The 26,442-nt window shown below is 37.5% G+C and overlaps 1 protein-coding gene across 1 annotated transcript; it reads left to right on the forward strand.

Annotated features, from left to right (window-relative positions):
* Positions 1–552: 552 nt before the first annotated feature.
* Positions 553–22,743, forward strand: smarca1 (SWI/SNF related, matrix associated, actin dependent regulator of chromatin, subfamily a, member 1). The gene is made up of 25 exons (XM_067439221.1): positions 553–728; positions 1,643–1,726; positions 2,267–2,433; positions 2,662–2,762; positions 4,876–4,976; positions 5,270–5,449; positions 5,815–5,970; positions 6,157–6,288; positions 7,191–7,259; positions 7,357–7,466; positions 9,161–9,387; positions 9,504–9,625; positions 10,978–11,130; positions 11,275–11,407; positions 13,609–13,754; positions 13,964–14,092; positions 14,300–14,410; positions 15,402–15,515; positions 15,626–15,748; positions 15,845–15,977; positions 18,358–18,476; positions 18,732–18,806; positions 18,900–19,037; positions 21,521–21,631; positions 22,110–22,743. Exons 1-25 carry the CDS (start codon positions 672–674, stop codon positions 22,167–22,169), a joined length of 3,051 nt encoding a protein of 1,016 aa, XP_067295322.1. The 5' UTR covers positions 553–671; the 3' UTR covers positions 22,170–22,743.
* Positions 22,744–26,442: the final 3,699 nt, after the last annotated feature.

Raw genomic sequence — 26,442 nt, forward strand, 5'->3', positions numbered from 1 at the left:
AAACATATAACATGATAGAAATATAATAATCAAAAATTTATCCAGTCACAGACTCTTAAGCATTTTCCTATTTAATATTTTTCTTAGTGTATTTTTGGGGAATTACTGAAACCACTTAGGGTCAGGTTGACCTGCAGACATCATAATAAGTTTTAATTTCAATAAATATATATGGAACCTACAACAATTCAAAAAACATACTTTAAAAAAAAATTGATAGACAATAGCAAGTAAGATTTCAGTTAAATTTTGACAACTGAACTAAACAACGTCCCGTTTCCATTTCAGAAATCTGGTCACCTTATGTAATATCAGGCATTTAGTTTAAACTGAGACAATATTTTAAAAAAAACATGATACATTTGATCGTTCTACCTGCTTTGCGTCTCGGTGCACTGTGAGATGTACAATATTTAACAATTTCGTGCAGCTGGTTAGTGTTTGACAGTTACCCATTTCGAGCCTTTGATAATATCGCGAGATCTAATGTACAGCTCTGAAAGGGGCAAGGGATCACTCTAATATCGCGATATTTAGTATGAAGCTCTGAAAGGGGCGTGTGCGCGCGCCGTGACTGTACGGTCCTGTCATGACGCATATGCCAAAATTATGCTTTATAACTTACTGTCTGGTCACCAATAACTCATGAAAAGCTTCGTACATTGACCAATATGTCGGACGAAGAGCTACCGTCTACTTCTCGGGAGGCGCACACGGAGGCGGAAGAGGTAAAGAGAAAGAGAAGTACATATTATGTTTGCAGACGGACATGAAAAACAGGATGCAGAAGTTTACAGTTCATCTGCGTTTGGGGGGAACGGAACATGGCGGGAAGGCGGAGTTCAGTTCACATCTGCAGAGCTTTAGATGTTTATTACTCTGTGCTTAAGAGCATGTTTTTTATGTGGCTTTTGACAGATTTACATGCGCTCCGTCTGCGGTCGGAGCAGAGTTGCGCCACTCTTCATGAAGCCGCAGATGGAACGCATGCAAATCTGTCTGATTCACATCTACAACTACATGCAGACGCTGCCCGCGTAAATAAACACTCACACACTCACTGTTAGCGCGAGCTGAAATGACTAATGTCATTCTGGATTTATTTTCGAGCTCAGAAAAGATTTTGTCTGTGGGAGTATCGATCTTTTGTTACTATGAGCAGTTCAAGGCAGGGGTCCAACTTTTAGTTGTCAAAAAGAGTCGTTCTATAAGAAATTTAAACATTATATATTACATGGCTTTGGTCACAGCTCACTTTATTAAGTTGCTGCCTTTGCATAAAATAGTCTAATGTAGGCTATATATTTGGATTGTTATTTATTGTCATACTATAGTGATTATAATGTAAGATTTGTAACACATCCCCTATAAATGTTACAATGGTAAAATGTTCTTCTTCCAATATTGGTTCTTAATAAAATGTCCTGCATTTTAAAACACAATATTTGTATTGTCATATACTGTACATCTGAGTCATAGTGTGTAAATTGAATAAAAATACGGACTGACACTTTTTGTAAATATATTGATATGTTTATATCCAAGTACACTTTTAAAGCTAAATGTAACAATCCTACAAAAATCTGCAATCCTTTTCTGTAAGTATTTGTGTCAGATATGTGTCTTTGATCTATGTTTCTAGGAGGACCCACCATTTCTCCTCGACCCTCCACCTAAAGCAGCTGTGAAGGAGAGCCTGGTTGACCCTGAATATGAGGAAAAAAGAGTTGAGTGTCCATTACACTTTTAATTTACACTATTAATGTGTAGTGTACTACCAGCCAGCAGGTCTTTTAAATGCATTGAACTGTTAGTCAGTGGTGACCACAGGTGAGAATTGGGTTTGCAGTAGAAACCCTTTAGGGTAGGGACACACCAAACCGACATGCCGACACCACAGAACTAGCACTGATGAAAGCCGGCTGTGTTGTCACCTCGTGTTGCCTGCGTCTGGTCAAAAAAGCTGCACGTGAACACAGAGATAACTACAGCCGACTGTCAACTAGTCTGCGTGGTCTGCGCCTCCGTGTAAAGGAGACAACTGTCTATGTTTTGCAGATATATTCATCTATATTTGTCAAAAAGGGAAACCGTCTCTTCAGATCACATTAGATACATTAAATGTAGAAAATAAGATTTGTTTTCCCCCCTACTGACCAACAGGGGCGATTTTAATTTTACCAAACTTTGTAACGTTAAAATTCTGTTTTACTGGGTTTAAAGATTTAAATTCACTCACAAATCTTTGTTTCTCACCTGAATACAGAAAACAGACCGTGCGAACAGATTTGAGTTCCTGCTGAAGCAGACTGAACTGTTCGCTCATTTCATTCAGCCTGCCAGTCAGAAATCCCCCACCTCACCTCTGAAGGTAAAGATGGGGAGACCCCGAATTAAACAGGATGAGAAACAGAACCTGCTGTCTGTCGGAGAGTAAGTCAGACTCCCACACACACACACACACACACACACACACACACACACACACACACACACACACACACACACACACACACACACACACACACACACACGCACACACAAATACATGCATGCTCACACATTCAGATGCATGAGATTAGCACCAAAAGCTTGTGGTCAGACACATGTCGTCTAGTGATTTGGTTTGATTTCTTTCTGGTCTGTGATTGTTTGTTTCAGTAACCGTCATCGTCGAACAGAGCAGGAGGAGGATGAGGAACTCTTATCTGAGAGCAGGAAGGCAGCTAATGTTCTTGTTCGCTTTGAGGAGTCACCCTCATGTATGAAACAATGTTTTTATGAACAGTCAGTCTGTTTCTGTTTATGAACAATGACTTAATTTCAGTATCATATCATGTATACAATGATGTAACTGCAGTAGATGTCGCGCAACTATAACGATAAGTCTATAATTTAAGGGGTACCTAACTGCAGTGGAAAAGCAAAGCGATAAACTTAAAAATAAGCTGAGCCGGGATATGCCAAGCCAAGTCGTAGCATGCAGTAAAAAAGTCCCTATCCGCTTGTTAAGTCGCCGTTGTAAGGAACGCCGTTTCTGGGTCCAAGCCTCAACTCGTTTCGTTTGAGAATGCCATTGACGCCCGTTTATGAGCGCGATTTATTCATATTAAACATCAAACATTTAAAAAAGTTTAACATTTTTAAATACTTACAGTCTGCACAACAGTCTCTGTGCTCACAGCGTCACATACATTAATATTTTAACGATTTAAAAAAGATGAATCACTGTCTGGCCACCTAGAATTTTGGTATGGAGAAAAAGGTTATGATTATAGCTTTTTTTGTAGTATCACACCACATTGTGTGTGTATATTAGCACCGTTTGTAGTTTTTCTTGTGGTATAAGAGAGCGTTTGGACCCGGAAGCACTGCCGCGTGACGTCAGCCTTAACAACCGGATAGTGTAGTACTTTTATGGTACCGTCATTGAATTTGTTGTTGTTGTTCTTTTTGGATCTTTACAGTTCATGGTTACTATACATGGTCTTTTTATTACACTATAAAGAGTTTTTTTAAAAACAATTTTATTTTGTATTCCACAGAAAATATAACACATATTACTCATACTGATACAGTATGAGTAACAGGATGTGTAAATTCTTCTAAAACAGTGGTTTTCAACCAGGGGGCCCGGGGCCCACTAGGGGACCGTTGCAAACTTCCAAGGGGACCTCAAGATTTCTTGACTGATTTAAAATAAGACAAAACCTCAACAATGGGATTCAGTAGGACGTTTTCTTAAAAAACCTGGGTAAATGAGGCTGCAGAAGCACAATTTTTAGACCTGGAAAAGTAATGTGAATTTCAATAGTTTACACTTACATCAAATTAAATAGAGTAAAGATTATGCGTACTTGGCCCGAACCCAGAGTACCCCCCCCAACATGCATGTGCATCTGCACGTGCTCCTCACGAAATTTTGTTAATACAAACTTCACTAATACAGACTTCACAGTCTTATAACTGTATGTTAATAAAATATACATATATTTTTCTAGTTATGTCAAGCTCTAAAATATTTTATCAGGTAAAAATTGTAAGTAAAAAATATTTGAAAAAATTAAATAAATCGTGACAAAATGGAAAAGTCTTGAGGCCTTCATGTATAGAGTCAGTGAGCGGGGCTTAACATAATGACGGCAGAGTTGCGCTTGCGTGCTTCTAGTAAACACAGAAGAACACAGCGGTCTTTCGATTCGGCTTTGGTCGCGACTCTGGAAGACTTGGAGTTAAGCTTTTCTCTGAGAAAATAACTAAGAACGGCATGTGGCTCCGAGTCACAGCTCCGAGTCATGTGGCTCTGATTGGTTGGAGCGCTATCCTATTGCTTGCAGAGGGAGTTTGAAAGACAACCGTTTATCCCGCCCCTCGGATTGAGCCTTGTCAATGGTGAGTTTCCAGACCAAACATCTTGATGTGGGTCTGGCTTGTCAGGCTAGGGTTTGGGTTGAGAAAGGTTGAGAACCACTGCTTTAAAGGTGAAGTGCATAATTTTTGCACTACCAACAGCCCTAATGGAGTTGCAAAAATAATGATTGTTTTCAATCACAAAAAAGCACAGAGGCCATGCATCATCATTATTTTTCTATCTTTGTCTTTGTGTGTTTGAATTAGTTTGAATTGAATTAGACAATTAGTTTTGCAATTTTGAAAATAGACATGGCACCTTTAATAACACACAAATTGACAACAAATTAACACAAACTGTGATAACATGCTGTCAAGAAAACCAGCACCAGTAATATGATGTGCAACACTGAAGCCCATCTTGCAGTACTTCCCGTTTTTAGATGATTTATTATATTATAGCTCATCCACCTGTGATCAAATTGAATGATTATTGATTATTCATTTTTTTTCATTTATTGACAGATGTTAAGAATGGAACTTTGAGAGATTATCAGATCAGAGGCCTGAACTGGATGATTTCTCTCTATGAGAACGGCATTAATGGCATCCTGGCTGATGAGATGGTAAAAACCCCAATGTATCACTCTCTAATATTTTACAATAAAGGTCAACACAGCAACCGTAGAAGTACAGTATGTTCATAGTTCCAGGTCTGCTTAAAGGAAAAATGATTTAGTAGTTCAATGTCTACATTTTCAGAAATGGACTAAATATACGTCATTGTGGAACCACACAGACTCATGACAATGAAAACATGACTTCTTTTCAGAGGCTTCAGCGAAACTGTGATTTTTTTGGGTCTGTCTTGATGTCATGGACTGTGACTCATTGGATTTGTGTGTTCTGATTGGTTCAGGGTCTAGGTAAGACCCTGCAGACAATCGCGTTGCTAGGCTACCTGAAGCACTACAGGAACATTCCTGGCCCCCACATGGTCCTAGTGCCCAAATCTACCCTGCATAACTGGATGAATGAATTCAAGCGCTGGGTGCCCACCCTGAAGGCCGTCTGTCTCATTGGGAATAAAGATGAAAGAGTAAGGCTGCTCACATCCTTCTGTTTTCTTCTCACTTTCCTTCCTTATGTTCCCTTTCTACCCACTTTCATCTTACAAGCACAGCCTTCAAAATGCATGTGTAGTAATGAATCAGTCTTAATTAGTATGTGTGTGTGTGTGTGTGTGTGTGTGTGTGTTTTAGGCGCTGTTCATACGTGACTTGATGATGCCTGGTGAATGGGATGTGTGTGCGTGTGTGTGTGTGTGTGTGTGTGTGTGTGTGTCCTTCAGTTTTTTTTTTTTTTTGTTCTATTTTTTCTTTCTACCCACTTTCATCCTATAAGCAGGTCCTTGAAAATGCTTGTGTAATAATGAATATCTTAATTGGTATGTGTGTGTTTCAGGCAGCGTTCATACGTGATGTGATGATGCCTGGAGAATGGGATGTGTGTGTGACATCATATGAGATGGTGATTCGGGAGAAATCTGTCTTTAAGAAGTTCAACTGGCGCTATCTGGTTATCGACGAGGCCCATCGCATCAAAAACGAGAAATCAAAGGTATCTCAACACAGATGAACAACTGATGAGACCCAATTAATGCAAGAGTTACTAAAAAGCAGAGAAATGTGTCTCATAAAACTTCTGAGATGATTTAACAATCTCATACAGTGGAAAAGACTTCAGAGAATCTTTCTTCTTTTTCTCCTTCTTGCTGTCTCTTTCTCTTTTAACTCCGGCTCTTAGTTGTCAGAGATTGTGCGCGAGTTTAAGACGACCAATCGTCTGTTGTTGACTGGTACACCACTGCAGAATAATCTACATGAGCTCTGGTCGCTTTTGAACTTTCTGCTGCCTGATGTGTTCAACTCTGCCAGTGTGAGTCATACTTTTTTAAATATTGCATCCTGTTTTATCTCCTCGCACACGTTATGGTGCTGTGTCTGTCACAGTTGTGTTGAACTGTGTGTGTGCATATGTGTTGTGTTTATAGAAGTCTACACCTTCGATTATAAACCAAAGTTTATTACCAAATCAGCACTAAGATTAGGAAAAAATATCTTCAAATGTTTTTTAATTTTTTGTATTGTACTCTACCATAAAAAAGTTTGGGGTCAGTATGATTTAAAAAATAATAAAAATAAATGAATATTTTTTTTGTTATTTTAATGTTCTGTGAGGTTATATAATAATGTTAATAATGTTTTTTGCATGCTCCTTTAAAGGCTTGTCAGTAAGCGGTCACTGTTATGATTGGCTAACATCATTGCTTAGGAAATTAATCAATGCCCATTTGCTATTGTACTGTTTGAAACATATTATCCACATAAAAACATCATTTACAGACCAAGCATTATTAAATAATTTACTTACATTTTGTGATGCAGCTACTGTCAGATACAATACTTCATCTTTCAACAAAAGTTGCTTTGCGAACACTCCATTACACTGTGCCTCCGATGCAATCCTGTACGCCATTAAAATTAACCATCCCACACTTGTTCCTGATGCTGCGATGCTTCTGAAGCCTGTACAGAGACGCAAACTAGCTGTCTAAACTGGATGCGTCACCATGAACGTTCTTTTAGTCTTCTATTTGTCCTTTTGTCAGCAAAGTCCAACAAGTTGATTATGTCAGAAACTGAACACGCATCTGTATACTGTATCCATATAGGGCGATACAGTATACAGGCAAAATGATTAGTTTAGCATTAAAAATACCTTAGCAAGAAGTCAGTTTTATGTTACAACCATGAAAACATATATATCTATAATTTTAGGATTTTGATTCTTGGTTCGACACAAATAACTGTCTGGGTGACCAGAAGCTGGTTGAAAGACTTCATGCAGTAAGTTTAAATCTTTTTGAATATATTTTTAGTATTGTCCAGCACCGAAGCAGTTATTGTTGATGAGATACTTAAGTGATTGAATGATTGTTTTCAGGTTCTGCGTCCATTCTTGCTGCGTCGTATTAAAGCGGAGGTGGAGAAGAGTCTTCCTCCCAAGAAAGAGGTGAAGATTTACCTGGGGCTCAGTAAAATGCAGAGAGAATGGTAAGCTCACACACAACTTCCTTAAAAATATAAACAGGATTTGAAGGGAAGAGAAATACATTGTTCATTGGATCATTATAGCATTTGACCACATTATAAATCCAGTTTAAATTTATCCAAGACGAATTGATCGATCATATAACTGAAGCAACATTCAGAGATTAGTAGGGACAGATTCTGACCACATCTGATGAAACAGATTATCACTTTGATGGATTGAGTTGTACACTTTTGTGTAAATTTTTTTTCCATTTGTAAAATATTGAGACATTAATCTTCAATGTGACATTGATATCACCAGAACTTGTGTGGTAAAAAAAACTTTTAGATTTACCAAGTGCAATGTCGAGGTTTTGTTATTTTATACATTCTGATCACCTGATCAATATCACACAAATGACTGAACTAGACTTGGAATTTCTTATTTCTCTCGCCAAATCACCTTACACTCTTCATTTTCACATGGGCGCTTTAAATCTTGCCATATGGCTTGATAAACACTTTGGGTGATTGTTTATATAGTCCTGTGTGGGCTGGATATTGGTGAAATGAAAATATATTGTAAATAAACACTGTTGCTCATCACCCAGATTTCTGATTCCTAAAGGCCCTTTCACACTGGACGCGATTTTGACGTGTGAATAATTCGTACGATGGTTTTATTTTTTGATCAGCTGTTTGTGTAATTAGCGCTTCCACACCGAACGTGAATGTGCTGCGGCGAAAAAGCGAAATTAATTTTTTCTGCTTTGATGTCGATTTCTTTTTACTCTAGCGGCGTCAAATTCGGCTTCAACCAATCACATACAAGGAAACAAAGGTGACGAAATGTCCAGTTGATGTCATGAGCTATTCACTCAGCATAAACCGTTGCCAGGTATGGCATATCTCATGAGAATACAGCCTTAGGTCTAGTCAAAGCTGTGCACCTGCAGCTGTGTTTAGGCTACTACTGTGTTTACAGTCAGGCAGCAATAACTTAACCTTTTATAAATTGTTGATTTTTTTTCTAAACCTTATGAACCTTATAACATGTTGCCATCAGTATGTCTGTGGCACTTAAATGTTTACATTGTGACTCAACTGGAAACAGTCCGGATCGATTGGTTCCCAGATGCACTTCTGTCTCTGGATGAGCTCCTCAAATTGTCCCACAGACTTTAGAAAGTAAGTGCAGAATCGGCCATGATAACGTTTTAGCTCCTGTATATGATTAGCAGACTCCCCTTCAGACTCCCCTTCTTTAAGACTGGGTGCACCCGAAACCTTCTTCTTACTCTTAAAATGAATCTAAAAAATAAAAATATCTAAAAATAAAATGAAAAGCTTGTCTTCACTGAATGATGAAGTGTCCGTGTTTTCTCAGCTGACGCCGTGAATGTTTTGGAATGTTGGAGCTCTGAAACGTCGCAAATTCGTGCCACAGTGATGTGAATGGTTTTGACGCGAAATATTCGCTTACGAAATATTCGCTTGTTAGCTTTGCTTTTTCGTTATGCGCCTGGCCTTAACTCTCATCTATGGGTTGTCTTAAGTACTTCAGCAGTCTTTCTTTAGAAAGCTCTGTATATAACAATTGTTAAGTGATGTAACTTCTCAAAGAAGGTTAACCTTAAATAATGAGTACTTATCACTATGATGGAATAATAAAAATTACGGAGCGACACAATTGTTTGTTTCCTTGATTTAACCAGGTACACACGTATCCTGATGAAGGATATTGACATCCTGAACTCTGCCGGAAAGATGGATAAGATGCGGCTTTTGAATATTCTTATGCAGCTGCGGAAATGCTGCAACCATCCGTACCTGTTTGATGGCGCGGAGCCTGGTCCCCCATACACTACAGACACACACCTAGTCATCAACAGTGGCAAGATGGTTGCGCTGGATAAGCTTCTGCCTAAAGTGCAAGAGCAAGGTGAGGAGTTTGTGTGTTTATTATTTTTCAATTCTGATAGTTTTATTCTTTTAATTGAAATTCATATGAATAGTTTCATGTTTTTGCACATGTATTCCTGAATATGTGTCATGCAGGATCCAGAGTGTTAATATTCAGCCAGATGACGCGTGTGTTGGATATTCTAGAAGATTATTGCATGTGGCGAGGGTTTGAGTACTGCAGATTGGATGGCAATACACCTCATGAGGCCAGAGAGGTACACTCTCACAAAAAAACCACACACATACACTAAAATACATACATAGTAACTTAGGGTTATAACTTTTTAACTATTTTTTAAATGAAAGATTTCCTGTATCCCCCTAATTCCTCTAAGTTAAAAAGGTCACCCACGGATAAAAAATTAAAACAACAATATAACAAATGTTACTGTTTTTAAGTAAGTGGCACTTTCTAGAACTGTTTAGAATTTTCTGGAACTTTCTAGAACAATTTAAATCTTAATTCTTGGAAAATAATTCTTATGGAACCATTAGGAGTTTATAGAAGGAACCAGAGCCGCAGTTGTGGAATCAGGATCCCCATCCCTAAATACCAGTAGGTAGAAAGGAATGATTCACCAAGATAAAAAAAGGAAATCAACAGGCTTTATAAAATTATACAGTTATAAATTATACAGATACTTCATGTGGAATCTCAGCAGAGTTTATATAAAAACACTGATTAACCAACCTGGTAGTCATAGAAACCGAACTATTCAGTTCTGGGGTGAATGCAAACTATGCGGTTACATGGGAATGTAAGACACACTCATTTAAGCTAAGAATATTCCTGCAAATATTAGACATTAAAAATGTTAAGGCCTGTTCACACCAAGAATGATAACTATAAAGATAACGATCAAGATATAGTTCTAAAAATCTTTCTCAATATTAAAGACTAGCAGAGTTCATACCACATCTATAACGACGAGAGAAATTATATAGTTGGAATCATTTTCATAACAATTTTTTTTTCAGGTGATGAACGAAAAATTGTATTTCCTTTATTGTCCACCAAGGTGGAAATTTGTCTTTGGCTCACCAACAATAAAATAATAAATATTAAGAAAAACAAATGTAAAACACAGACAGATTCACAATACATAAATATAAAATTACAATTCATGTTACATCAAATTCATTTGAAATAAATTGAAACACAAATAAAACACAATAAAAACATTGACAGCCAATTAGAATCCACCCAAGTTTTTAAAGTGACAGACAAGCACACGCTTAGAATGAACAGAACGATATCGTCCACTGGTGTGGAAGCGAAACTATAAAGATAACTATTTATCGTTCTTGTTGTGAACGGACCTTTAGAATTGTCACCTTGTATGAGTTGTATCAATTTTAAAATAGCTTTAAATCAATTTAAAACCATCTTGTCTGTTATAAAAATAGTTTTTGTGAACTTTTAAGTAAATATTGTGTAGAATACGAATAATTTTGATTTATTTAATTTTGTCTGTGTCATATATTTACATTGCATTATGTATATGTATATCAGCCACTGAACTTCTCTTTTCCTGTCCTGTCCTTCTCTCTTGTTGTTGTGCATTAGCAAGCCATAGATGCTTTTAATGCCCCAAACAGCAGTAAATTTATCTTCATGCTGAGCACACGGGCAGGTGGGCTGGGGATTAATTTGGCTACTGCTGATGTGGTGATTCTCTACGACTCAGACTGGAACCCACAGGTGGACCTGCAGGCCATGGTGAGAAACACAACAAACACACATACAAAACTGAGCACACTAAACTTTATGATTGTGAGCCTCAGAGACATGCCAGTTTTTTTTTGTATGACTGCTTGTTTTTAAGTTTTAATGGTTTCTGTTGTGTTGTGTACTTTGTTTTAGGACCGTGCTCACCGCATTGGACAGAAGAAACCAGTTAAAGTGTTTAGGTTGATCACAGACAACACTGTGGAAGAGAGAATTGTGGAGAGAGCAGAGATGAAACTACGCCTGGACTCCATAGTCATTCAGCAGGGTATGAACCGTCATTGTCAAAGACCATTGTGAGGTTTCAGCATCACATACCAAATACATATATCCAATACTAGCTCATAAACTGCTCGAGTGAAAAAAACAATTATATCAACAATAGTGTTGCACGATATACCGGTACTAGAAAAGTATTGCGATACCCTGCTATTACAAACGGTACGATATGGACTATTATTAATACCGGTACTTTAAGGAGGACAGCGCTAATATGAGCTGTATTTCTTAATTTGCGTGGATGTGTGACAGAAGGTGTCAGGATGTGTGGCAGAGCACTGCTTCCACTGTTCACTAAACATTGGAAGTAGTAGAAGAGTTAAATATATACACGCAGCACATGATAGAAATATGTGCGCATGAGAAGAAAAAGCGTGGCGGGGGACGTGCTCGCGCTACCGGACTGAAGCACGCACACACGCCTTTCAGACAACAAACATGCGATTGCCATTCAGTTCTTTCGCAGATTATTATTTGGGTTTGAATGGTCAAACATGTAAAAATGCACGGTCTGGCGAGTATTCAGGTAACCACAGTAGAATATGTCTTTAGTGAACGTATACAGCTGAGGTAATTAGATAAGTGCAGGTCTTAAGCCAGACTTAATAGTCTGTGACTAATGTTAAGCAAACAATCAAAAATAGAAAACCACCACATGCTTGGCTAAATAACTAAAATATATTTATTAAGAATCAGTGTGTAGTTAAATTATAGAGTCAAGACTAAATAAGCAGTTTTATATTTGATTATTTCATTTCTTTCTTGACTTGCTACTGTTAAATAGACCTAATTAACCTGAGAAATAAAGCACTGTTTTTGTCATATTGTTTGTAATTAGCATTTTTTGCTTATTTTTAAAAACAGATACAATTAAAAATCTATATTATAATTATAAGATTACATTTAAAAAATATGAAATTACTCGTATCATAAAATAAGATTTTGGTCATCCCAACCTGTTGAGAAGAGAAAGGTTAGTGAATGATAACATGATTGATAATGATGATCTCTGTAAAGATCTTCACACTGGCATGCAGTTATTATAGCAATAAGAGGAGGGAATGCTTAAAAACCAGGGCAGGAACATGCTGGCCAAGTGTATTTTAAGGTAAAAAAAATAAAACAATGAATAATAAGTTGTTGTCATATTATTCATATTACCTGTTTTTTGTTTGTTTTATTACCATGGTATCGATTTAGTATTGGTATCGAGATATTTTAGACTGGTATCGCATCGAAGTCAAAAATTTGGTATCATGACAACACTACTCTACAATTTGCAAACCATCTTTGTAGCTTTTTTGTTTTGTTTTAAGTCATTCAAATCACTTATATTTACAAATGTGTCAGAACAAGTTTTTTTGTTTAATTGACTGGTAAATTCATTTCCACTCTGCCAATTTAGCCTTTCAGTGACAGAGAGAATTACTGCAATTACTTTTGGATGATGGACACCTTACAATTTATACAGTTTAATATTTATATTTTCAGAGGAGTCTTTAGACAGAAGAACTATTCATTTATACCACCATTAAAAGGGTTGGGGTCAGTAAGAAATTAATACTTTTATTCAGCAAAGATGCATTTACTTGGTCAAAAGTGACGGTCAAGACATTTATAATGTTATAAAACATTTCTATTTGAATAAATGGTTTTGAACTTTCTATTCATCAAAGAATCTTAAAAAATATGTGACAGTTTTCACAAAAAGCAGAACAGCTGTTTCCAACATTAATAATAATGAGAAATGTTTCTTCAGCACCAAATCATCACATTAGGATCATGTGACACTGAAGACTAGAGTAATGATGCTAAAAAGTCAGCTTTGCCATCAAAGGAATAAAGTACATTTTAAAATATATTTAAGTTAAAAAAAAGTTTTTTAAAAATGTACACATATATTTTTCACAACGTTACTGTATTTTTGATCAAACAAAAGCAGACATAACACATAAAACATTTATAATAAACGTTAAAGCTACACAAAATGTTTTTCTTTTCTTTTTTATTTGACAGTTTGGTGCATTAAGAGCCAATTGCAGTGTTAAAATATTGGTCCTTAGTGCCTGTATTAGTGCCTATCGAGTATGTTATATAATCTGAAATTGAACAGTGAGAAATATAAAACAAGAGGATAAGTAGTGTTTGTGTCAATCTTATTACCTATATCTGCTATTTGTGATCTTACAGGAAGGCTGATTGACCAGCAGAATAAACTGGGGAAGGATGAAATGCTACAAATGATCCGACATGGAGCAACACACGTGTTCGCCTCTAAAGACAGCGAACTAACAGATGAAGACATTGACACCATTCTGGAAAGAGGTGCCAAGAAGGTGAGTGGAGACCTTAGACTAGACTGAAAACAATAATGCTGCTTAAAATCACTGGAGGACTCCATAATAGCTTTAGGTCCAAGTTCCAAAAGCAATTGTATTCAAACCCAGACAAAAAAAAAATCAAACATTCTTCATTTAGTGAGATCTTTCATGGTTGATGCCATTTTAACCCTGTTTAATGTGTTTGATGACTGTTTTACTCTCAGACAGCTGAGATGAATGAGCGCATGCAGAATCTCGGCGAGAGCTCGCTGAGGAACTTCACCATGGACACGGGCAGCACAGAGACCAGCCTTTACAAGTTTGAGGGAGAGGATTACAGAGAGAAACAGAAAGTTAGTGTCTGTATGGAAGTTTTCCAGGTGGAAATAAATTTATACTCATGTATAATGCAGCTCTGAAGTGCATTAAAGTCAAGTGAGAGTCTATCAGTGAGAATTCAACAGCTTTTTAAGATTTATGTGAAGTTTATGTGAAGGTGTGTAGCTGAAAGTGTGTTTGTGTGTGTTTAAGTTTTAAACAATTCTCTCTGTGTTGTGCAGCTTAGTTTGATCGAATGGATCGAGCCTCCTAAGAGAGAAAGGAAGGCCAATTATGCTGTAGATGCTTACTTCAGAGAAGCACTGCGAGTCAGCGAACCAAGAGCCCCAAAGGTAACGCACACACAGATTTAGACACTCTGAAATGATTTTTTTGTCAGTGCTACTCATGACTACATGTAGGTACAGTCTACACAACACTACTAAACAATAAATAATGCTCTTAGATCAGTGTTTTCATCACTGACAGTTACACTGGATTCAGTGAGTTGGACTCAGCTGAAGGGTGCCGTATCATCATATATTGGAGGGACATAATAGATAAAGAGTTGAAAAACAAAGGTTGCAGGTTCAAATGCTGACTCAGGAAATGACCTCATGAACTAGATGTTCTTCTTTCCCCTGTCCTGTCACTGCTGCGCCCTTGAGAGAGACACTTAACACTAGATTGCTCCTGAGGGGAAGTTTGTTCGAATAGTGCACTGTAAGTCATAAAAAACATCGATAAGGATAAAAGGGGCTGCTGAAGAAGAAGTTAATGTGCCATTCATGCAGCTTCTTAATTTCTATAGCTGGTTTAATCAATAGTTTTATATATATATTAAATAAAAAAATAAAAAAAATGATAATAGTATAAAATAGAATAGTATATAAATAACACTAAAATGCACTGGCCCAACCAACGTCAATATTATTTGGATCTAGAATGCATAACTATACACAACTGTTCCACAACAATCCACAACAATTTTTTGGCATTTGTATGGACAGTTTCAACTAGCTTTAATATTACCTTCTCCTTTAAAGAATAATGATTTTTGCCAAATGTGATGGAAGTTGATAGTTTATAAAATGATAACCCTGTCAGCAACATAGCAGGGAGCCAATAAACCTAAATTTTAATGAATATCATTAAATGAAATTGAAAATCAAATGAGTGTTTTGATTAAAGTGAAGTGTCCGCTAGATAAAGATGCATCTGCCTGGAGCATAACAATGTTTTGTCATTATACAGTACACATCAAGTATCACACAAATATTTGCAAGATAATATACACATAAGTGTCTAAATAATGAAAAGTGTGTGTATGTTTGTGTGATCCAGGCTCCTCGGCCTCCAAAGCAGCCCAACATCCAGGACTTTCAGTTCTTTCCACCACGTCTCTTTGAGTTGCTGGAGATGGAGATACTTTACTACAGGAAAACCATTGGATACAAGGTGAGCATTTCATTTACATCATGTTTGTTTTCAATATTTGTGTAAAATCAGCATTTGCTGTTGCATCTGATATACAGCGGTGTGCGATCGTGTATTTGTGTTTATTGTAGGTTCCACGCAATCCAGATATCCCAAATTCAGTACAGGTCCAGAAGGAGGAACAAGCAAAGATAGACGAGGCAGAACCCCTCTCCCCTGAAGAGACAGAGGAAAAAGAGAAACTACTCACACAAGTAGACACAAACACTCTTTCTTCTCATTCACAGACACTCTTATAAATGTGCTAAGTACAGAGCACTGCTACAGCAAAACATGTTTGTTTTTCACAGGGTTTCACAAACTGGAACAAGCGTGATTTCAATCAGTTTATTAAAGCTAATGAGAAGTATGGTCGTGATGACATTGACAACATCGCCAGAGAGGTGGAGGGCAAGACCCCTGAAGAAGTCATGGAGTACTCGGGTACAATAAACACCAATGCAACTACACACAAGCCTAACATCTGTAGAAATTACACACTTGAAATGTGCAGGCATATTAGAAAACATCACTGGTCGTTGGGTTACTCGAACTTAATGTTCTTAAAGAAGCCCTGGATAATTAGGCTGGTTGTGGGTTCAAGTTACCTGAAAACATATATATATATATATATATATATATATATATATATATATATATATATATATATATATATATATATCAAAAACTAACCCTGAAGTTGTTCTAATGCTGTGTGCCCTTTATGGAATTAAAAAAAAATGTCCCACTTGCACTCATCCATATAATGGCAGTGAATATCGTCCAGGATCAAGGTTTTTTAAAAAGATGCAAAAGTATCACAGAACGATCCTATGCGACACGTGTCACATATTTCAAGTAGGGCTGTCACAAAATGAGATTTTCACTGCATGATTATTGTGGCCAAAAGAATTCATGAAAACGATATATTGCAATATCTATCGAAGTCTTCGAAATTTTTTTAAATAAACAATGCTATCAGTCAAATACATCTTTATTTTTAAATTTTCTTTGAAGAATCATTCCATTTCAAACAAAAGGAACAGTTTTTATCCTTTGGACTTTTTTTTGGACTAAAAGCCCAGATGGATGTAAATATAATAAAACGCAGACAGGCATCAGCAGTTAACAGGTTATTGTAATATTTCCCATTTTAAGACTAGCAAAATAATTGCAATTCAGTCTCTGTACAGTGGCTAAATCTGCAAGTTAATGGAGGCATAGCTTGGTTGGTGGTTTTGCCCCTTTTGCACTCAGTGTTGACCTTGCAGGTCTTGCAAGCTGGGTAAGTAATTTTCGTGGAATCCAAAAAACTTCCAGACTGGCAAGCTAACTTTCAGAGTATCGAATGTCTTGTCTGTCATATCTAATGACATGCTTTTACGGAGAATTACTGCTTGTGTTTTATGAAAGGTGGTAACCAGCTTTAAAGGGTTAGTCAGTTTGACACGCAATCCACATCATGAATCAATAGGCTGATTCATGACCATTTAAATCTTTATTAGAGGTTTGAAAACAAACGCAGAAGAGAAGTCAATGCTGAATAAAGTCGCAGTTTTTGATATTTTTTAACCAAAATGTATTTTTGATGTTTCAAGAGATTCTAATCAACTAACTGATGTCACATATGGACTGCTTCGATTATGTTTTTATTCTCTTTCTGGACATGGACAGTATAATGTGCATACACTTAGATTACGCTGTTGGACTAAATATAAAATATCTTAAACTGTGTTTCGAAGATGAACGGAGGTCTTACGGGTGTGGAACGACATTAGGGTGAGTCATTAATGACAAATTTCATTTTTGGGTGAACTAACCCTTTAAGGTGCAATACCGCCATCTACTGTTCACTGAGATGTTAAACAAATACTGCCACTATGTAGCCTGACAAGACAGACCCACATCAAGATGTTTGGTCTGGAAACTCACCATTGACAGGGCTCAAGCCGAGGGGCGGGATAAACGGTTGTCTTCGAAACTCCCTCTGCACGCAACTGGATAGCGCTACAACCAACCAGAGCAACGAAGGTGAAGCGGAGCTAGTTGACAGATTAAACTTTCGCCATATCTGGTTGGCAAAACTCAGAACACATCTTCCCTTCTTAAGAATGACTTCAGTGCTGTTCTTTGTTCTTTTCTCAGAGAAAAGCTTAACTCCAAGTCTTCCAGAGTTGCGGTCAAAGCTGAATCAAAATGCCGCCGTTCTCCAGTTTCTGTATTTACTAGTAGCACGCAAGCGCAGCAACTCGGCCATCATTTTGTTAAGCCCCGCCCACCGACTCTACACACAATGTGATTGGCCTGACCAGAGTTTGGTTTTTACAGCTCAGACGTGTATTGAGAGTTGCTAGATGATACATGCGGCAGATTAGATTTGCTGCTGCTAGGGTGCGCCTAGATTTCTGTACTAGCCTCTATGTTATTAATGCCCCATATTATCAAATGTATTATTATTCAAAATGTATTATTTTTTTAATATTATGGTTTTCGCAAATACCGGTATATTGCAACACCTCTAACACAATAACAATATTTATTTTTTTAACTGATCACGATTATTGTCAATACTGGTATATCACGAAACCCCTAATTTAAGAAAAAAATATATTTTATAAAATAATTTAAAAAGTTTAAGAAAACTAAGCTAATTCATTACTAGTATAATTTTGGGGACCTAGTAAACCATTGTACACTACACACAACTATGCACACACACATATACATGCTTAAAATACACAAGCAACTAACTTACACAAATATATTTCACTCATGTACCAACTACACAGACATAAACCTCACACATTGTTTGTCGTTATTATAGCTGTGTTTTGGGAACGCTGTAATGAGCTGCAGGATATTGAGAAGATCATGGCTCAGATAGAGCGAGGAGAAGCTCGCATCCAGAGACGCATCAGCATCAAAAAAGCCCTGGATGCCAAGGTCAACCTTTCAAAAACTCACGATGGAATTCAATTATGTTGTTGAGAAGCAAGGTTTTATTTAATGGCTGCTGAATTATGATTGTGTGGTAGCTCTTTTTTTTTTTGCTTTTGATGATTTGCAACCTCAGTATAAGGCAATATTAGTCACAGCCTTATCATGCAAAGCAAGAAACTTTCAGAGGAAATGTAATTTTTGATGCAATAATAATTAGTACATTTTTCTTGTTTGATGGTGTGTTTTGTGTACTTGTAGATAGCACGGTATAAGGCTCCGTTCCACCAGCTCCGCATCCAGTACGGCACAAACAAAGGAAAAAACTACACAGAGGTGTGTGCATGTAAGAGAGAGTTATTGTATGTGTGTCGTGTGTTTACTAAGAACTTAAATTATGGAAACTTTTCTTTCTGTGTATGTCTGCAGGAGGAAGACAGGTTTCTGATTTGCATGTTGCATAAGATGGGCTTTGATAAAGAATATGTTTATGAAGAACTTCGACAGTGTGTACGGAATGCTCCACAGTTCAGATTCGACTGGTTCATCAAATCCAGGACTGCCATGGTGAGAATGTGTCTTTACAAGCATTTGTGTTACTATTAAAAAAAGGGGTGGGAAAATCCTCATTCAATATTCACACATAACTGGAAAATCCATGGAAAAAAATCATGAAATAATGAAACATTGTAGGACTGTCAGTCAATCAATCAAATTAATCAATTGATATTAATCAAATATCAATATAGAAAAAAAGCTTGATGAATAATATAAATCAGTGGATCTCAGCCATTGTCCACACTCAATTTCTACCCAGTAAAATATTTTAGCATATACAGGTCCTTCTCAAAAAAATTGCATATGTGATAAAAGGTCATTATTTTCCATAATGTAATGATAAAAATTAAACTTTCATATATTTTAGATTCATTGCACACCAACTGAAATATTTCAGGTCTTTTATTGTTTTAATACCGATGATTTTGGCATACAGCTCATGAAAACCCCAAATTCCTGTCTCAAAAAATTAGCATATCATGAAAAGGTTCTCTAAACGAGCTATTAACCTAATCATCTGAATCAACTAATTAACTCTAAACACCTGCAAAAGATTCCTGAGGCTTTTAAAAACTCCCAGCCTGGTTCATTACTCAAAACTGCAATCATGGGTAAGACTGCCGACCTGACTGCTGTCCAGAAGGCCATCATTGACACCCTCAAGCGAGAGGGTAAGACACAGAAATACATTTCTGAACGAATAGGCTGTTCCCAGAGTGCTGTATCAAGGCACCTCAGTAGGAAGTCTGTGGGAAGGAAAAAGTGTGGCAAAAAACACTGCACAACGAGAAGAGGTGACCGGACCCTGAGGAAGATTGTGGAGAAGAACCGATTCCAGACCTTGGGGGACCTGCGGAAGCAGTGGACTGAGTCTGGAGTAGAAACATCCAGAGCCACCGTGCACAGGCGTGTGCAAGAAATGGGCTACAGGTGCCGCATTCCCCAGGTCAAGCCACTGGGCTACAGAGAAGCAGCACTGGACTGTTGCTCGGTGGTCCAAAGTACTTTTTTCGGATGAAAGCAAATTTTGCATATCATTCGGAAATCAGGGTGCCAGAATCTGGAGGAAGACTAGGGAGAAGGAAATGCCAAAATGCCTGAAGTTCATTGTCAAGTACCCACAGTCAGTGATGGTCTGGGGTGCCATGTCAGCTGCTGGTGTTGGTCCACTGTGTTTTATCAAGGGCAGGGTCAATGCAGCTAGCTATCAGGAGATTTTGGAGCACTTCATGCTTCCATCTGCTGAAAAGCTTTATGGAGATGAAGATTTCGTTTTTCAGTACGACCTGGCACCTGCTCACAATGTCAAAACCACTGGTAAATGGTTTACTAACCATGGTATTACTGTGCTCAATAGACCTGCGAACTCTCCTGACCTGAACCCCAAAGAGAATCTGTGGGATATTGTGAAGAGAAAGTTGAGAGACGCAAGACCCAACACTCTGGATGAGCTTAAGGCCGCCATCGAAGCATCCTGGGCCTCCATAACACCTCAGCAGTGCCACAGGCTGATCGCCTCCATGCCACGCCGCATTGAAGCAGTCATTTCTGCAAAAGGATTCCCGACCAAGTATTGAGTGCATAACTGAACATAATTATTTGAAGGTTGACTTTTTTTGTATTAAAAACACTTTTCTTTTATTGGCCGGATGAAATATGCAATTTTTTTGAGGTTTTCATGAGCTGTATGCCAAAATCATCGGTATTAAAACAATAGAAGACCTGAAATATTTCAGTTGGTGTGCAATGAATCTAAAATATATGAAAGTTTAATTTTTATCATTACATTATGGAAAATAATGAACTTTTATCACATATGCAAATTTTTTGAGAAGGACCTGTATAACCAAATACTAAGAAATAGTAGTTATTTTAAGTCATTTTAAGATTATTTTCAATGCTTGTTTTGTTTTGACTTAATTTAAGTCATTTTGAGGCCCCCTAGTGGGCCCCGGCCCTGGTTCAGAACCACTGTTCTAAATTGTACTTTAATTCATTATTAATTTTAAAGTTATATAACAGTTACTGTCAGCTCACATTAGATGTGAATATGAAGTCTCAAATAGATGTACGTACAGTACATGGTTGTGTGTGAATGTGGGTTTACTGAGATGTACTTTGAAGAAAGCAGTGAACTGAATCTGACAAAGCCTCCATTTGGAGTGGGCCTCAATTGAAAAAACGTTAATAAAATCTTAAAAATCCCAAAAGTTTTCTTTTACAGTTTGGGTTAAGATGTGTAGTATTTATGTAAAATCAAAAGCCTGTGTATGCGTGTCTCACACAAATGCAAAGCAACTCTCTTTTTAATCATATCACATCCAGGGATCGTTTTTCAGGTCATATTGGTGTGCGTGTTTGTGAAAGTGTGTGGGTGCGGATGCTTGTGTGATGCCTGAAAGGAATTGTAAAAGTATATGAGGTGTGATGTATAACTCTTGTGCAGAGATGATGAAAGAGTTTCCTTCCATGTGTTTTGTCTGGTTTGCTAGGAGCTGCAGCGTCGCTGTAACACGCTCATTTCTCTCATTGAGAAAGAGAACATGGAGATAGAGGAGAAAGAGCGAGCTGAGAAAAAGAGAAGAACACCCAAAGGACAATCAGTAATACGTCCTGTCTTCTTTCTTTTCACTCCATCTGTTGTTGTGCTCCGTGCTTCACGTCCCCAGAGACTTTCCCTCTAGTTCAGAATTTACGCTGAACAACTGAACAAGAGCAACATGCAAATGATCAAAATTCCCCTCAGATTTACTGTCCACAGTAAAGTTTAGTATATCCCACTCATGGTTTCAGAACCTGTCCATATATCTATGCATCTGTCTATCTATCAGAGCATGTGCATGGCGAGTTGCAAGATTTTGCCTGGAGCGAAGAGCATTTTTTTCTGTCTGTGTTCTCTTTGCTTCAGTACCGCTCCATCACAAGCTAAATGCCTATAATGTTAACAAGATTTACAATGTGTTAAATCTGTCTAGAAGGCAAGAACAGCATGCAAATTAACTGTCTGTCTGTCTTATATATCTATCTATCTGTCTGTCTGTGTCTGTCTGTCTATTTATCCATCTGTCTATCTTGTCACAGGCTCACAAGCGTAAAGCCGAAGTGTCGTCTGACAGGAAAGAGAAGAAAGCTCGTACCTGACTCCTGTGCCCGCAGTTCCCCATTACGAAGCACTACAATAATCCGATGCTCTCTACAGGACTTTGCCGTTGTTTTTAAAAAAAAATCTGGTATATCTGTGACTCAACACACGTTTCTTAAAATAAACATGTACATTTGAGCAAAACAAAGCTTTTTTGGGACATATAAATCACTTCCATACCGTGTTAAATCTTGTCCCGCGGGCTGCATACATGTTGGCAGCTAAACAACATTTTGCTAGAGCTGGTTTTTATCATTTTTTTCCAACATTGTCAATTATTTAGCATGCTAAATAGGGGCTCTAAAGCCCATTCTGATCTTGTTTGTGTTTTATAAATGAAAATCGTTTTGCCTGAGACTCTGTTATTGTACGTTTGAGGTCTCTGTGATTTGCACCTTAATCCATGTGATCTGTAGCTTTGCACATCCAATGTTCTTAAGCTCTTTTATACATTTCGTGTGCCATTTTAATGTTGCATTTAAGCTATTTTACACATTCTTGTTTGAACCTTTGCTGATCTTTATATGTACAAGTCCAGTATTATTAAAGAACGAAATGGGTTGGTTTTGTTTACATCTTAGTACTTTTGTTTATTGTGGAGAAAAGCAATATGCCCTTGTGCCATTTGAAATGTTCAAACTTTGCATAATGGGACTAAAATTGTGTGTCCTAACCAGGTATAGCATGACATTCTTTGTTTTCTACCCTGAAACTGATTCACAGTGAGGAAGGGACCACTTGAAAAGTACCCAAAGCCCTCGGAAAGCAGGCTGGGAGACCAGTGGCCTGTGGCACAAATCTGGTTTCAGTTGTTACCCAGGTAAGTTCGAGATTAGTTTGAGCAAACTGGTTTTTCGGGCTCAATAAGGTGGACTGGTTTTTAGCGGTGTTCATCACCATGGTAAGTAACTGACACTACACAGCTAACTTGCAGGAGCAGGTTTTATTCTGGGTTAGAGATCACAAACCCAAACTGGACCAATCAGCTGAAAGTAAAGATGCCACACCCCCTGTATCTTTCGTTCCAAATTAAAGCAGTTTAGGATGAAAAAACTTGAAATAATATTGTGCATTTGGTGCTAATTATTTAATAATATGAATTATAATCACTTTGAATTCATATAATATGTTTATATAAATATATTAATTGACAAGTAGTCAAATAGTAATATTATACATGCATTCATAATTAATTTAAACAACGTGTATTCAAAAGCTCTTTGTGAACCTATATTTCTTTGATCCACATTGCATTGATAGTCAGATATTCTTTCAGCTGCCTTCTCAAACTAAAGTGTTTATTCCTGCCTTGAAAACACATTTAATTTCATAATAATTTATAAAACGATCTCTTAATCTTCAGAAGAGGCCTGAACCAGGGTTACAGAATTAGTTTCGAGTTAACAAAACCGATCCAGTCATGTTTTGTTGGTACCTTTCTCTGTCAACTCAGGCTTTGATCCTGAGTCTAGGGCGGGGGGAAAGAGAAATACATTGACTAAAAAAAAATAAAAAAATAAATAACTTTACCTTCTTTCCTTTTTTTTATGGAGAAAAAAAAACGGTGAGTTAAATATGTTTCCACCTGCCTAAACAAGAATAGGCTATACAATAATAATTTAACTAGACAGTATGGTGTTATAATTAAAATAGCACCAGACTGTACTGATAAATTATACCACTAAACATTTTTAAATAATACCGGTGCATTAACCTTGGCGAACGTGCTCAACATTTAGCCTTACTCTGTGCTCGATTACATTCTGGGATGATTTGGGCTGTAGTACCGCATATTTTGCCACCTGGGCGCGCTGTTGTACTTTCTCTCCGCTTGGCGCGCTAACAGTACTCGCTCCGTTCAGTTGTTTAATGTGTAGCACGCGCCTTTACACTTTCTGTCACACACTCGGACAACGTGAGTACAGAAACCGGTTGTCTTAAAGACACGAAGAAACACCTGAACGGGCAGAGATGAGCTGCTGGCCGGTATCTGACTCCGGTTACATTCTGAGCACATCATTGGTTCTGGTGACATCCGTTACCGTACCGCACTGATGACATCTTATTTAAGCGCGCAGGCAGATGACAAGACAAGAAACCTGTACTATCAGGTGAGAGCTGTGCTTCAACAGCACTAAACAAAAGTCTCTATTTCTCCCTGCCACTTTCGCTATCGCTGCTTCACTACTTTATATAAAAATGAGGTGTTTTAAATTGAAATTGCAGTTGGTGTGTGTGTGTGTGTGTGTGTGTGTGTGTGTGTGTGTGTGTGCGCGTGTGTGTTAGCGTGTCTCTCTCAATCACACCTATACGGTTTATGCAAGGCACACACACTCACTCACACACAGTCATTAGTACCCAAATGACCTGCTGTGACAGAACTGCAGTCACACGCTTGCATTCTGCTTCCTGCTCACTGGCCCAGAAATCCAATCTCCCCCATCATCCATCTCCGCGTACGTGTGCGCGCACGCTCGTGTGTGTGTGTCTTGAATGCAGGTGTTAATGCGTTTTGTACCTTATCTCACTCAACCAAACACACTATATAAAACATATGCAGCTCAGAAAAAGCAAGAAAGAACACTGCAATATTCACTCTTCTGTTTCACTGGGTACCGGAACAGGTTTGTGAGTATGAACACAGTCTTCATTTTCAAGAGAATTTGAGACTGTCAAAATTAAATGTACTCCGAAGTTTAACAGAGACTGTTTACCACAAAACACTCCTCTTGTAATAGTCTCGCGGCCCCATACTGTTCAAAGCTGTCTCCCTTTACCAACTGCTGTTCATTTGGCTTTGAGCTATACACTTTATTAGACAGCTTTGAAAATCAATATAATGATACTTGATGTTCTTGAATGATGCTGTTTTGTAAATTTATAACAAGACAAATCAGGTTTGACATCACTGATGCCATTAGGGATGCACCGATCTGATTTTTTTGTGCCAGTACCCATTTTCACAAACAACTATTGCCTGATTCGGATACCAATACCAATATCTGTCACTTGCTCTCTTATTTGAACTTTTGTCATTAAAAAAAGATAAGTGTTTTCATTTTGTTTTAAAAAACAAAGTTAAAAAATCATGCATTAAGGTATACTAGCTAGTTTAATGCTGCAAAATCAATTCTATTGAACATAGATCGGATCCCTTTAACATTCAACAGGCCAACATAAATAAATAAATACGACAGAACAAAAGATGCATGTGAAATAAACAGTGGTTTTCAGGTAGGTCTAAACACTTTTCAGGTACAGAAATAAATCAAATGTAAAATATATTCTTCATTGTATAAATTAAATGCACGTTAATCCTTATTAAAATTACAAAAGTTATTAGTCAAAAATATAAACAATTTGTTGTCTTTTGTTGTTTAATTCATATTAAAACAAGGATCACGAGGATATTTCACAAAGACGGGCATTTAATAACATTTTCTGTGAATTAGAATAAGTGAAAGAGAACTCAATTTATTTGCACTTGGTCTAAAACACGGCTTTTCGTGTGCGCGCTTTGGATGTGTGCGCACACACAACTTGAGTTGAGAATTGACTTTTCTCTCACGTCTTCTTCCTCTTGAATATTTAAATTCACAAGGCTTAAAAACACCTACAAAGGACACACTTTCCAGAAGGTGCAGCACTTGCCTGATGGGGGACTGAGGGTGAAAATACCCAAAGTGCTTGGGCACTTACCCATTGACAATGGGCAACAAAGTTCTATTTGAATACTTTAGATCGGTTGTGGGTGCTGTGTCTCACCTGTTTGCCCGTTGACGGCAACATTGCCCAGCAACATTTCTCAGCAACTTTGCTCAGAAAGTTGCCCCGTATATCATACCCCGTGTATCGTGCATCGTTCACGCAGGCACCACTGCTGTATTTTCTGGTTTTATATTGATTTAGCAAGAAGGGTAAATTTAGGTTGATTGGGACACTTTTTCCAAGTCATCTCAATGGCAAAAAGATTTCTCAATCACCCCTCAATTCACCACATTTAATTATTTTATCCAGAGATAAAGGTGAATTATGCAACAGACATTATACAACTTAACAGTTAATTAATAAACCATTGGTTTGTTAAATCAGTCTTTTTCAAACCGATATATGCAGATGGTTTTAAATGGATAAAAAATTGGCCAGAGCAGCGTTTCAGTTTCAGTTATGAAAGTGAGGCTGTGAAATTTGATAGACTTGCTGTGTTTTCAATGGCATCCGCTGTATAAAGGTTCTAGATCACTTTATAATTTTCCACAGCTCATATTGTCT

Source organism: Pseudorasbora parva, chromosome 3, assembly GCF_024679245.1.
Source record: "Pseudorasbora parva isolate DD20220531a chromosome 3, ASM2467924v1, whole genome shotgun sequence".
NCBI classification, from domain to species: domain Eukaryota; kingdom Metazoa; phylum Chordata; class Actinopteri; order Cypriniformes; family Gobionidae; genus Pseudorasbora; species Pseudorasbora parva.

What these genes read in the sequence shown, in the direction of transcription:
- smarca1 (XM_067439221.1), top strand. Translation starts at nt 672, where the DNA reads ATGTCGGACGAAGAGCTACCGTCTACTTCTCGGGAGGCGCACACGGAG. An exon ending in ATTACAGAGAGAAACAGAAA is followed by an intron (nt 14,093 to 14,299) that starts GTTAGTGTCTGT and finishes TGTGTTGTGCAG; the next exon opens with CTTAGTTTGATCGAATGGAT. An exon ending in AAAAAGCCCTGGATGCCAAG is followed by an intron (nt 18,477 to 18,731) that starts GTCAACCTTTCA and finishes GTGTACTTGTAG; the next exon opens with ATAGCACGGTATAAGGCTCC.